We start from the raw sequence: 13,288 nt of genomic DNA, 5'->3' as shown, positions 1-13,288 counted from the left end.
TCATGCTTTTGTTTGTGCTGTATTCCCTTCGCTGGTTACTTTCCCTTACATCACTATTCACTTTTAACTCATTATTCAAGGTCAGCTCTTTCAAGACAAGTTCTTACGTTATTCCCGTGCCCTAGTAGTTTCCCCTTCTCTTAACTCCTGTTAGCTTTTGTACCATATTTCTCATTTTGTGTATAAAAGATTGTTCATTTTCTGCCAAGTGTAGTTCCAGATATCACATAATTATTGTCATAACTAATATATGAGGGCTTTATAATGTACTGTTTAATCTTCTGAACCATATATATATATACATATATATATTTAATTCTCATGCCTACCTTCTAGGATAAGTTATTGTTATCCCCATTTAATAAATGAAAATGATCAAATAGTTTTCCTAAGACAGCATAGCTAGTAAGTGGCAGAACTAAGATTTAAATGTATACTCTTTACCACTGTGCTTTACTGTCTTAGTAAATACTCACTGGCTCAGTTTCCCCATTATTTATTATTGCACTAAAACTGACATAATTCATATATTTCTCTTCAGAATTTGAACCAACTGCTAAAATGCATTTTTTTTTAATCTGTTTTACCCAGCCATTATTATTCTTGAATTATCAGAAGGCGTTTATGCTCTACACGTCATTTACCTATAAGTGAATTTTTAATTTTTCTTTTGAATGTAATCTCTGTTTTGGTGAGAAATCAGCTTTGACAGAAGTTTGGGTATGGGCAGCAGTACCGTAATCTATGCTTTTGGGGGAGGGGGGTCTTAGATGAGATTTGGTCATTATTTCTTTATGTGAGTAGAAGCTTTCTTCTAAGTTTCCTGTTTTAATCATGTAGTTTTAAAGATAATATTCACTATTGGAGACAAGAACAGCTTGTGCCTAGCTAGGACTGTATGAAATGTGTTTACTTAAAATAGTCATAATTGTAGGATAAAAATGAGGCAGTATTGGACCTTGAGACTTTAAATAGTTTGAAAATTGTTAGCAACTAGGTCTCTCTGTGCTTTCTCCTAAGTGATACATGCATTTCTTTTTTCTAGTTTGACTTTTATCAGACCCCCGTATGACTTTCTTGCTTAGATTTTTGTCAAAAGTAGACATATAGGAATATTAGCAACTGCCTGACTTCCTCTGCAACGTAGAAGTAATTTTTTAAATGTAGATAGTTCACAAGCATGTTTAAGTGCCTTGTTTTTAAATTGGTTTTTGAGACTTTTAAAACAATGTAATGGGTGTTGCCATATTTTTGTAGATGAGAATGTCATTGTTTCAATAGAGGCCTACATTTTTTTTCCCTGAATCATACAGACTATCTATAAGTAAGTATATTAAAACAAAAGTTATTAGCAAGACCTTTCAAGAATTAGAAATACAGGGAACCTGGTAAAATTATTTGGAACATAGAGGTGTCAACTTTTCATTTGTTTTTAGATCCAGAAAGGGAGTTCTTTTGCATTAAGACAAGGTACTGAAAGCAGTGTAGTTTGAAAAAAATCTTTACCCTGCTTTAATGTTTGTAAAATTTTGTTGATTGCCTCAAATGGTTTCAAGCTTATGACTGTTTGATTTCTAAAACTTAAAACTTTTCTATTAAATCAAGTTTCTTTCATGTGTCTCTTATGAATTTGAAACAGAATTTACTGTTTACCAAAACATCAATCAACATTTGTATTACCACTTTCTTTTTGAAAGTTTAAAAGAAGATTCATAAGCATGTTATTTTATTGAAAATAGCTACTAAATCTAACCTGCTCCATGTCTGATCTGGACTGTTTATTGATGACCCTGGCAAAAGGCAATAATAATATGTATTTAGAGTACATTAAATGAGGGTCATTTTTAATTTATCATGTTTCTCTGCAAGGTGCAACATAGTTTTTTTTTAAATCCATATAATATTTTTTGTTTGGAGTCGTGAAAGAATTTATTATAAAATGAAAATGTAAGAAGGTAATAATAGAGTTGGATAGTTATAGTGTAAAGAGATGGGAGAGGACTGGAATTTGTAAGTTTCTAGCTTTTGTGTCTTATGTGAAATCATGATTTCTCCAAAAGAAGAGGTGTTTTGTTTTGTTTTTATTTTTGTTTTTTGGTAGAACAGCTAGCTTCACAAATTGACCATTGCTTATATGGAACCACTTCGAACAAGCAGGAATACTTCTTGGTAAGTAAGTAATCGGGAGTAGTAGCAAACCAGTGTTCCAGAAAAGAAACTAAAAAGTCAACTTTAGCCATAGTAGCTAGTGTCTTTATTTAAGAGAGGGATTACATTTTTTGCTTTAAATTAGAAATTATATATTTCAACAACTTTAGTTTTATTCCTCTTTTATTCTATTGGATTTGTTTAATGTTGTGGAATGTTCTGGTATGGTGAGTTTTATTTCCCAAAGTCTTACTTTTTTCATGTGTTATTGAATAGGTGAGTTTTGCCATGTGTGTTATTATAGTGTTTTATCTTAGATTGTAATTTAAAAACTGGTCTGTTATATCTATGTTAGTCTGTTATGTTATATGCCTGTATTCATATGCAGCCTATGAAAAGAATTGAAAAGAAAAGGTTTGGAATTGAACTTTATACCTTTTCTTTAGATTTCTTGGGCATGTTATTTAACTTCTCTGAATCTTGATTTTCTAATCTTTGTAGTAGTTAATCATGACTATTGCATAAGTTTATTTGCAGTAGTAAATGAGTAAACCTTTGTGGTGTCTTGCACAGAGTAGGTATCAGTAAAAGACCATTCTTTATTCTTTGGTAAGATCTTTTTAAAAAGTTATGATAATGCTACATCTAAATAATTTTCTTCAGCTTTTCTAATAGTCTTCACAGAAGACTAAGAGAAATCAAAGAGAATTGTGTGACTTTTAGACTAGTGAAGATAAAAGGAATTTGTTAGAGAAAGAGGGAACCAAAATAAAAAGTTCCCGAAACAATTTTTAAAAATGTGTGCTCGACTCCTCTGTGTGAAATGGTGTGGCTTGTCAGGGTGCCGTTATGTACTAGGAATAAGCTTTATTGGAAGTAGGACTTTTGTGAGCAGTTTGTTTACATGTAAGGAATTTAGTAACATTAAGATGACAAAGAAACTGTCAACCATGTGGCTAGTAAAGTTTCCCACCCCCTGCCTTTTCTTGCTTTTCTAAGCATTTGTTACACACTGAGCATCTCTGATGCTATGCTATTAACTACCATTATTTAGGAGAAGAATAATTTTCCTAAAGTAAGGTCATCATAATTTCTAATATTTACATTTGGAATACTTAATATTTTAAATTTTGGAAATAATATCTTCTGCAAGCCTGATTGTAAATCCTTTGAGTGTATTTGGCTCTTTTTGTCCTTGTTAAAAACAAACTAATGTCAGTGTACAAAGTACTGCTTATAGGAATGTGGATGTGCCTAGTGAGCTGTGAAGAATAGACATTTCAGGGATAACAAAGGGTGTGAAAATGGATCATATTGGTAATAACCACATGTTACAAAGTTCTCCCAAGGTTTAGAAACAGTTCCATGTATCTAGTTATTTTGTGACTTTAGTTCTGGTAATTACAGTGCTCAATGTAAAAAATTGGAAAAACAGAAAAGTACAAAGAAAAAACCCCCAAATCAAAAATCACCCTAATCCTGCCAACCCAAGAAAATCAGTTTCACAATTTAAATTAAATTTTTTTAATTAAATTTATTGGGGTGACATTTGTAGGTAAAATTACACAGGTTTCAAGCGTACAGTTCTCTAATGCATCATCTGTGTATCCCATTGTGTGCTCACCACCCAACGTCAGGTCTCCTTCCCTCACCATATATTTGACCCCCTTTTCCCTCTTCTGCCACCCCCTTTCCTTCTTCCCCTCTGGTAACCACTGAACTATTGTCTGTGTCTATGAGTTTTTGGTTCTTTCTTTTGGTCATTTTTTGCTTTCAGTTTTATTTCCCATATATGAATGAAATCATATGGTTCTCAACTCTTTCTGGCTGACTTTTTTCACTTAGCATGATATTCTCAAGATCCATCCATATTGTCACAATTGGAAATATTTCATCTTTTAAAGATTTTATTGGGGAACGGGAACAGGACTTTATTGGGGAACAGTGTGTACTTCCAGGCCTTTTTTTCCAAGTCAAGTTGTTGTCCTTTCAGTCTTAGTTGTGGAGGGCGCAGCTCAGCTCCAGGTCCAGTTGCCGTTGCTGGTTGCAGGGGGCACAGCCCACCATCCCTTGCGGGAGTCGAACCGGCAACCTTGTGGTTGAGAGGATGCACTCCAACCAACTGAGCCATCCGGGAGCTCAGCGGCAGCTCAGCTCAAGGTGCCGTGTTCAATCTTAGTTGCAGGGGGCGGAGCCCACCATCCCTTGCAGGACTCGAGGAGTTGAACCGGCAACCTTGTGGTTGAAAGCCCACTGGCCCATGTGGGAATCAAACCGGCAGCCTGAGCCACCGGGCCGGCCCCTCATCTTTTCTTACGGCCGTGTAATATTCCATTGTGTGTGTGTATGTATGTATGTATGTGTGTGTGTATATATATATATATATATATATATATATATATATCTCACATCTTCTTTATCCAGTCATCTATTGGAGGACACTTCGGTTGTTTCCATGTCTTGGCCACCATGAATACTGCAATGAACATGGGGGTACATATATCTTTTGGAATAAATGTTTTCAGATATTTTGGGTAGATATCCATAAGGGGGATTGCTGGTTCATATGATAATTCTATTCTTAGTTTTTTGAGGAACCTCCATAGTGTTTTCCATAGTGGCTGTACCAATTTATATTCCCACTAGCCATGTGTGAGGGTTCCGTTTTCTCCCCAACCTCTCCAACACTTGTTATTACTTGTCTTGTTGATAATAGCCATTCAAACATGTGTGAGGTGATATCTCATTGTGGTTTTAATTTGCATTTCCCTAATAGCTTTACTTTTAACTTTTTGATGTATGATAGTGTTGTGTTTTTTCCACCTGTGCCTATGTATTTACAAAATTACAAAAATTGTGAATGCTTGAGAGTGCATTTTTGGAAAATTACTGATAGTATTAGGACAGTTGTGTTTGATAGAAGAAAAATAACATAAAGATCTTGATGGGTAGAGTATTTGTAAGCTTTTCAGGTTAGTTAAGAATGGAGCTAGAAGGATTGGTTGAAAAAAGCAATTAGAGACTTTCATTTTACCTGCAGTGTTCAAAATAACTTAAGAACAGCGATGGGATCCTTCATATGATTAGAACTGTTTCTGTGATCACTACTTTAGGAGCTCTTAGAAGAATTTTCCCCCAAAGAGGCGATAGAGACATTTCTAAGATGAACATAAGGGGAACCATCCAGACACGTAGTTCCGGTAAATATATTGGTTCTAACAATGGTGAAATTCTAGGATGCCTGAATTTGGAAGGGATTTCAGGCCCTATCCAACTCTTAAACACCATTTTACAGATAAGGAACTTAACCTGATTTATCAAAAATTGTGTAACTAATTAGTATGGGAGACAGGTAATGTGGCGATTCGTTGCTATTAAAAAATATGAAATTTAATAACATTTCTAATTTTCTCTATTTTTGCTGTGTATTTTTCATGTCTGCAGTTTTCTTATCTTCCTCAGTTTTCTATTCATTTCTATTCTACTTATCCCATCCTATACTTTTTCTCTCTCCCCTTCAGTTAGCCATTATGTAGAATTAGTATATATTTTTACTGTCATCTTTACTACTAATAGGAGCCCCACAACATTTTATCTGAAAGAAGGATTTCCAGCTCTTGTAATGGGAGAACAGCATTGGCCAGAGTATGCTGGGTGGGGCAGGAATTGTCAGGAAAGCTCATGGGGAGTAAATTATATCATAGAAACACTCTCACTTAAAATAATCTACTTGTTCCCCTTACTTTAACAATTAAAATGTAAATGCTAATTTACGAGTGCCAGTTTTAAAAGGGGAGAAGAATTTTAGAACTTTGTAAGAATTTTGGAAAGTCTCAAGACAAAGAAAAAGAGAAGCTAGATGAGTGTATAGGTGGAAGTTTCTAGTTAAAGCCATCTGAAAAGACTTGAAAGAGGAAGGGTGTGGTTACAAATTGAGCTTCATTATTACCTAGAAAATAAAGAGATTAGGGAGATTTCTGTATACTCAACACAGTATCTCTTGAGTATACAAGTCATGGAGAACAGACAGTTTTACTTTTAAATTCTTTAGAAACTATTTGCTTTCAGTGACTAAACGAAGCAAAAAGGAAATCCTTTATTCAAATTGAAATCAGAGTCAAATGAAAGAATTTATAGTAAAGGTAGTAACTACAAATCATAATCTATTTGAGCTCGTGTAAGAGAAAATCCTAGTTTAAAAAATGAGGAAATGTTATTATGTCACATAATAAGTCCAGAGGTAGTTTTCATGGTTGGTTGATTCAGTGATTTAATTTCTCTCCGTCTTACTCTGTCATCATTAATAAAATTGGCTTCATTCTCATACCTCTACCAGTTGGCTGTAGCTGTTGTGTACATTGCATACAGAGAAGAAAATTTGTAATGAGAGTAGATTTTTCTTCTCTGTCCACTTAGAAGTAAGGAAATACTTCCCAGAAGTCCCCCCAGAAGATCCTCATGTTTCATTAGCTAGAACTGTGTTCCATACCATTCTTAAACTAATCTTTGTCGAGGGTATGGGATTAGGGCTTGATAATTTTTTGGGATGCAGTGCATGTGTGTGGGAAGTTCCATTTCCATGACCATTATAATAACTAGTGTAACAGCTCCATTAAAAGTAGATTAAGAATTTATTGATGAAACAAATTCAGGAGTAAGTAAAGTATAAACATGAGTCCCAGCCCCACCGCTTAGAACTGTGTGATTTTGGTTAAGTTTCTTCATAACTTTAAATGCACATTTCCCCATTTGTAAAATGGAGATGAAAATGCCTAGCTCATAAGGTTGTTTTTAGAATTAAATTATATAAGTAAGAGAACATGGATTCTGACATTTAGTAAGTATTCAATAAATACATTACTATTATTGGTACTTTTACCTGTATGTAATTTTGTACTCAAAGAAAACTATAAAAATGGGATTTTCACTTGAAAGGATCAGTTTGGGGTTTTTTCTGAAGATCTAAGGGCCTAAACCAAAGTTGTTGGAGCTCCCATTTTCTTCTGTAGTAGAGACAAAAATGGGGAAAACAGTAAGTTTAATGTGAGCTGCCATTAAAACAATTTGTTTATGTGGCTGTGTCAACTAATACTTTACTGTTGATATTTGAGGTAGCATGAAAACTGAAGTGGCATATTTTATGAAAATGTGCTATTGTATTAATGACATATTAGCAATTTCCCTTAATGTACACTTGTACATTTTTGTCTCTTTTGCTGTGATAAAAAGTATAAGATGGTTAAGGTGTAATGCTCTCCTATTCTTTGATATTTGCAGATGGCTTATTCAATCAGTATATCAGTCAACAGGAATATAAGCCACGGTGGAGTCAGATCATTCCCAAAAGCACCAAAGGTAAGCCCTGCCTTCTAGATGTGGGTGCTTTTGCTTTAGTGTTGCAGTTTTCATTTTTCCCAAGGTAGCTCAAGTTTCACAGCTCTGTTAATGAAAAGCAAGTATTTAAATCAACATATAGTTTCTTTAACTAGATGGCAGGTTCTTTTATTATATTAAATTTTTCTTTTAAACCTTTTTGTTTTACTGCTTATAACAAAAAGTTGTGCAATTTTTACACAGAATACCATCATAAACTGCTTTCATAGAGACACTATAAAATCATAGGCTATTATGTTATAATGCCAAACATGTTCCTGAAAAACCTTAAGTTCTGCAAAATTGCTCACTAGAGCTAGTAGGACTAATGAGAAAAATAGAAATGCTTCATACCATTCTAGATCTATGGAATTTTGTAACCAAATAATAATAAAAACGAGTAAACAATACCAGTGTAGTTAAATCTTTACTGGCATTTACGTATGGTGAGCGTCACAGTGAGTTTGGAGCCTTACACCCTGGGGCGCATTCTTCCTTCTATGATCTGTAGACTCTAGAGAGCATTTGCTTCTAATAAAGAGTGTTTTAATCAAAACTTGAAGTCTGATCCAGGGTGTAGTCTTCTTCATTGATCCATTTTTTTCCAAATGGGGGATATTTTTGTCACTTCATCTGCACTCACTGACCTGCCAGATGGTTGAGATAGTGGAAAGTGTAGCAGTTCTTGAATGCCAATATTAATACTTGCATTAAAGGAAGGCAGTTCTGTGGATGTTCAGCTGTCTTCTTACGGTCTTCATACTTTCATTGCTAAGGCCTTCTCTTTAATTGTGAGAAAGCTTTCCCCTAATAGTAGTAAACATAAATGTACTGGAGAAAATAGCTATGAGCTTCCATAATTTCTGCGTCATACGAACATCCTTCTCCTATTTTATCAGTCATATATGAGGTAATTTTCTTCAAAGAAACAGATGTTGTAGCAAACAGCCTATAATTATGTATTTGAAAACTAATGGTTTAAATATATAAAATACAAACATATAAGAAATTTGTTTTAGTGTTTTCTTAATCTACTCTTGCAAGTGGCAATACTGAGTGATTGGGGGAAGAAGGAAGACAAAGATAAAAGATTAATGATAATGAGCTGCAAAATGTAAATCTTCTAGGTAGTACAAAGATGAAAGAATTTGCAGAGAACTTCTGAATGATTGGCTCTTGAATACAGTAGTAATGAAAAGCTTCAGTTTTGCATCCTGTTTTCTATATATAAGAACTGTTTGACATTTCAGTCTTTTTCTTAGTAGTTCTGTGAAATTTGTGAAAAGTTGGGTGTTCCCTAGTTTACATAGGAGAAACCTGATACAAGGAAAGTTATTAGCCAAAATATTTCAATTAATGCTAGAGTTATAAAGGAAACCTTAGGTTTTCTGGTTTATATCAAGTAAGACATTAGAATCTTGTAACCTATTGAACCATTGGAATGAAGCTATGTCTTTGTGTAAATGAATAAGATTTTGTATAAAGTAAGGTCAGATCTAGTTTAACAGTAGTTTTCTCCTATAGAAGTTTAAAAGTTTCACTGATTATGTTTAAACCTGCCTATTAAGCTCTGTGATGGAAATAAAAATCAAAAGAAAGCAAATCGTACATTTTCTCAGTACTCAAATAAAATAGTTGGTACATTATGTGGGAACCGATTTCTGAAATATCGGCACAAAGTTAACACAGTAAGACAATTATCATTAATATAAAACTTGGTAACATCTTAGTTTTTAGTAGCTAGTTCTATGAACTTCTAAAACTGCTCATTCTACTAATAAACTATGCCTGGAATAAAGACCTGATATCTAATAATGCTTTGTTTGCCACCTTCACTTTGTCAATCCAGTTTAGAATGTTTTGGTCTTAGGTTTTTCTGGAATATCCTGTGTCTTAGCTGATTTATGGCATTGGTCATAAACACATTGAAAAGTAGCTTCCGGTTGCATTAATAGCTTAAAGCAATTGGAAAAATGAGCAAGGTAATTATTATAAACATAACTGTAAGTCATATTTCTTTTGAGTCTTTTTACTTATTCTTAAATAATACTGAAATAATATTGAAGTAATAAGTGTGTTATTTTTATTACTCATTACAGACTTAAGAATAAAGTTACTCTGGGTTTATGGTTGTTCTGTTATTCCTTTAAAATAAAATATTGTTTATGTTTCAGGTGATGGAGAAGATAACCGACCAGGAATGAGAGGGGGCCATCAGATGGTTATTGATGTTCAAACAGGTGAGGAATGCTTACAGAGGAAAGCAGATTCTTTTAAAAATTAGGCATTTTTAAATATCACGTAAATGTGAATATACTTCTTTTCATTCATTACAAATGTTAAATGTCATTGGTCATAACCAAATAGTGAAGAGAATAGGCATTAGCCCCAGGTATCATCGAACTAGGCAGTGACATGTGACAGAGGGCTGCTGCGCAAATGAAATCAGATAACCTAGAAGAAACGTGCTGTGGAGGCCTTTTACAGCTTTGCATGTGTGTCGTTTTGTATGTATTTGATTTGCATTGTAAACTGTGCTGTATTTCTGGATTTTCAGTACATTTATGTTTTAATACCATACAGTGGGAATTACAGCAGTAAAAGAGAATGAGGATATAGAGAGGGTGCCAAAAAAATGTATACACATTTTAAGAAAGGAAAAAAACTGTATTAATTGTAATACTCAATGTATACTGATAACAAAGATGAATGCAAGTCACGTTTGACTTCTGCCATTACAAGAGGTGCTCAAAGTGGTTACCATCAGTGTCCAGACACTTCTGATTACGGCGAACTACTCCTTGAGCATAGATAACATCTCTTAAAATGTGTATACATTTTTTTTTGGCACCCTGGTATTTTTAAAGGGAGAGAATATCAAAGTAGCTTAAGTGTTGGAGGATCCATTAATTGTTAAACACTGTTTACAAGCCTATAAATAATTTGTTTTAGTTATTCTTCTTTGTTGCCTTTTAAATTTTATTGTATAACTTTGTGTTGAAAATTTTCCTTAGGTTTCTACAGGGTAGGACAGCTTAAATACCACTATATTTAGTGGTTAATGCTAAAATTATAAGTTTCAGCTTACCATCCTGAAAAGCAAATACTACCAATAATTTAGAATAATTTTACTTTATTATTTGATTTTAGAAAACATTACTTCATAGAGTGCCAATATTCATTCAAGTAATATTTTATTTTTTTCAATGTAATACTCAGTTCTGTTTCGTTATGCTGACTCACAGTGCTTCAGGAATAAATAAGCTGTTTTCGTTGACTCACATTAAAAAATAATTAAGAGTAAAAATTATTTCAATTGTAGGTAATAATCTTCTAGATATTAATGTATTTTCACAAATGTTTTGTAAATAACGAGAAATTATAATATTTCATTTAAAATTAACTGCTAAGTTTGTGTAGTAACCTGGGAGCTTGTTTAGAAGTATTATTAGGGTCTCTCTGGGAAAGATGCATTTCAAGGCATAGAAATTTGCTTCCCTCCCCCAGAAATAGGCTTGACGAAGCTGTAGAGTTTCAGGCATCATTTTTTCCTATCTGAGTGTTTGGTAAGCATACATTTGCTTATTTGTTTAAGAATCAGATTTATATAGAAATTGTTTCTTTTTCATCTAGAATAGTTACTTTTTGAGAATGGAGATGAAATTTTGAGGTTAGATTGTCTCTAGTAGCCTTTTCCCTCTTTTGAGCATAGAGTGGAATTTATAATGCCTACTTTTCTCTCTCAGTCATAATTGGAAATAATTATTAAACTCTTCTCTAAAAATATGGCAATAATATCCTGAAGAAGAGTGTATTTGAAAAAGCTCCTTTAATTTCCTAAACAAAAGGCTGTTTTCGTTACATGTGAAAGTGCTGTGGTTTACTTGAACACTTCAAGTTCACTTAGTTAGGGAGCAGGGGGAATTGTCATAGTGATGACTGGAGTGATTATTATGGGAGAGAGACCATATGCGATAGGTAAGTACATGTATAAGAAAAGAATTTTCTTTTTTTTCAAATCCATGAATTTTGAAAATGGAAAATAAAAAGATGCAAATGTCATGACAGAACTTAGTGTGAGCAAGTCACTAAGATCGAAAGCTAATTTTTCAGGTCAGAGATCCTTGAAGTGAAATAATTACAGTAGAGTGATAAAGGCCCACATATTTTTTCTATAAAATCTTTGTTTTATGCATTATAATAGGATTTTAGCAGACTCTTGACGGTCAAGCTCCTTACCCCACTGTAAGAAAAAATCTCAAGGAGAGAAGAAGAGTTGCTTGAGTATTTACTTGATTTACTTTAGAAATAATAATTATAAGAAAGCATACTAAAAATGACTATTAAAGTTATGGATATTATTCCAGATGGGATCTTTAAATGAGTAATCTCTTTTTCATACCTTCTGATGATTTATTATAGGGTAACAAAGTGCAAAGTTAAACTGACCTGTATCTGTACTTCTAGTATTGGCACTAAGTTTATAAAAAGTAATAGGAGTACTTTGGAAATATATTTTTAAGTAAATGGTTCTACATAGAAAATTTAGGGACTTATCCAGTAGAGGGATTTTTGTTTAGAACAATTTTGTATCTATTTCAGTGCTTTTATTTTTTCTTTTTAACTTTATGAATGCTGAGTTAAGCTTTATTTAGGCCCATGGATGATAATAAAACTCAATTTTCAGCCTTTAAAAGGAACCAAAAAACTTAAAATCTAGTATAACTAATCGTAGATGGTCAATTAATATAAAGTTACTCGTCACTCAAATGAGCTTGATGGTCAGTACGTTTGTCACCCTTACTGCTAATACTGTGGAAACAGTACCAACTATCCATGAATGTTGAGAATGAAAGGGTTAGCCAGATTCAAGTAATCCTTTGTATGAGTAATGATAGGATGGTGTGTAAAACATCTTGGTATGGAATTCTTCCTTTTTCTTTTTAAAAAACTTGAAACAATATGTTTCAAAGAAGGTGCTACTTGAAACCTCTCATCTTCATTTTGATATCTTGAAATGGGAATTGGAAGTGATGGTTCTTTTTAAATGTATTGTTGATCACAGAGGGGAAAACTAAAAGGACACACCAAAATAGTGACCTTCGTGATGTCTGGGTGGTACTTACAAGTGGTTTTAAATTTTCTACTTTCAAATGTTATATCAGAAATGTTTACAACTAATAGATAAGTTGGAGAAAATTTTATTCACCAGCATTCCTTTTAGGGAGGAACTGTATTTGTTTGGGAAGGTTCTTTAGGGTACAAGGTAAAATGCTGAGAACTGATTCTAGAGGAACTATTCTTTGTAATAATAAGAAGAGGAACTTGCTTGTTAGAACCAGAGAAAGGGTATAAGGAACAACATAAAGAGATAAATGGTAGTGGAGCCAGCGGATGCCACACTTTGTGACCTGGGTCTCTCTTCTCTCACCAAAATCTTAGAAGTTTTCTCCAGTAAAATTGAGTTGAGAGTGTGCATGTGAGTATATATTGAGGGTGGGGTGGGGTGGGTTTGGGGGTAGGAACTGGTGATGTAATTCTGTTGGGAGTTCTGGCGTGAGGTCGGGCAGGAATGCAGCTTCTGAGAATTCAATTGTCTGGAAGCAGAGAGAGATGTGAGGGAAGACGACCTAGGACCAATCGTAGAAAGAGCTTCTGAACTTTTACAAGACTCTAGGATTGCGGGTTAGGTGGCGTTTCAACAGGTGCCTGGGCTGAGGGTGAGGAATCCGGGAATCTGCTGTGAGCGAGAGGATAAAAACAAAGA

General features: G+C 33.8%; 1 protein-coding gene across 3 annotated transcripts in view; it reads left to right on the top strand.

Annotated features, from left to right (window-relative positions):
* The window catches only part of MKLN1 (muskelin 1), a 261,571-nt gene that overhangs the window by 181,674 nt on the left and 66,609 nt on the right, over positions 1–13,288 (top strand). For all 3 annotated transcript variants that reach the window (XM_033099259.1, XM_033099258.1, XM_033099257.1), the window contains 2 exons: positions 7,426–7,503; positions 9,696–9,761. In XM_033099259.1, the coding sequence (XP_032955150.1) occupies positions 7,426–7,503; positions 9,696–9,761 (144 nt within the window). The remainder of the gene's footprint in view (positions 1–7,425; positions 7,504–9,695; positions 9,762–13,288) is intronic.

The sequence above is a fragment of the Rhinolophus ferrumequinum genome, chromosome 26 (assembly GCF_004115265.2).
Source record: "Rhinolophus ferrumequinum isolate MPI-CBG mRhiFer1 chromosome 26, mRhiFer1_v1.p, whole genome shotgun sequence".
NCBI lineage: Eukaryota > Metazoa > Chordata > Mammalia > Chiroptera > Rhinolophidae > Rhinolophus > Rhinolophus ferrumequinum.
The sequence above is the reverse complement of the archived record's forward strand: the minus strand, read 5'-3'. Positions and strand labels throughout refer to the sequence as shown.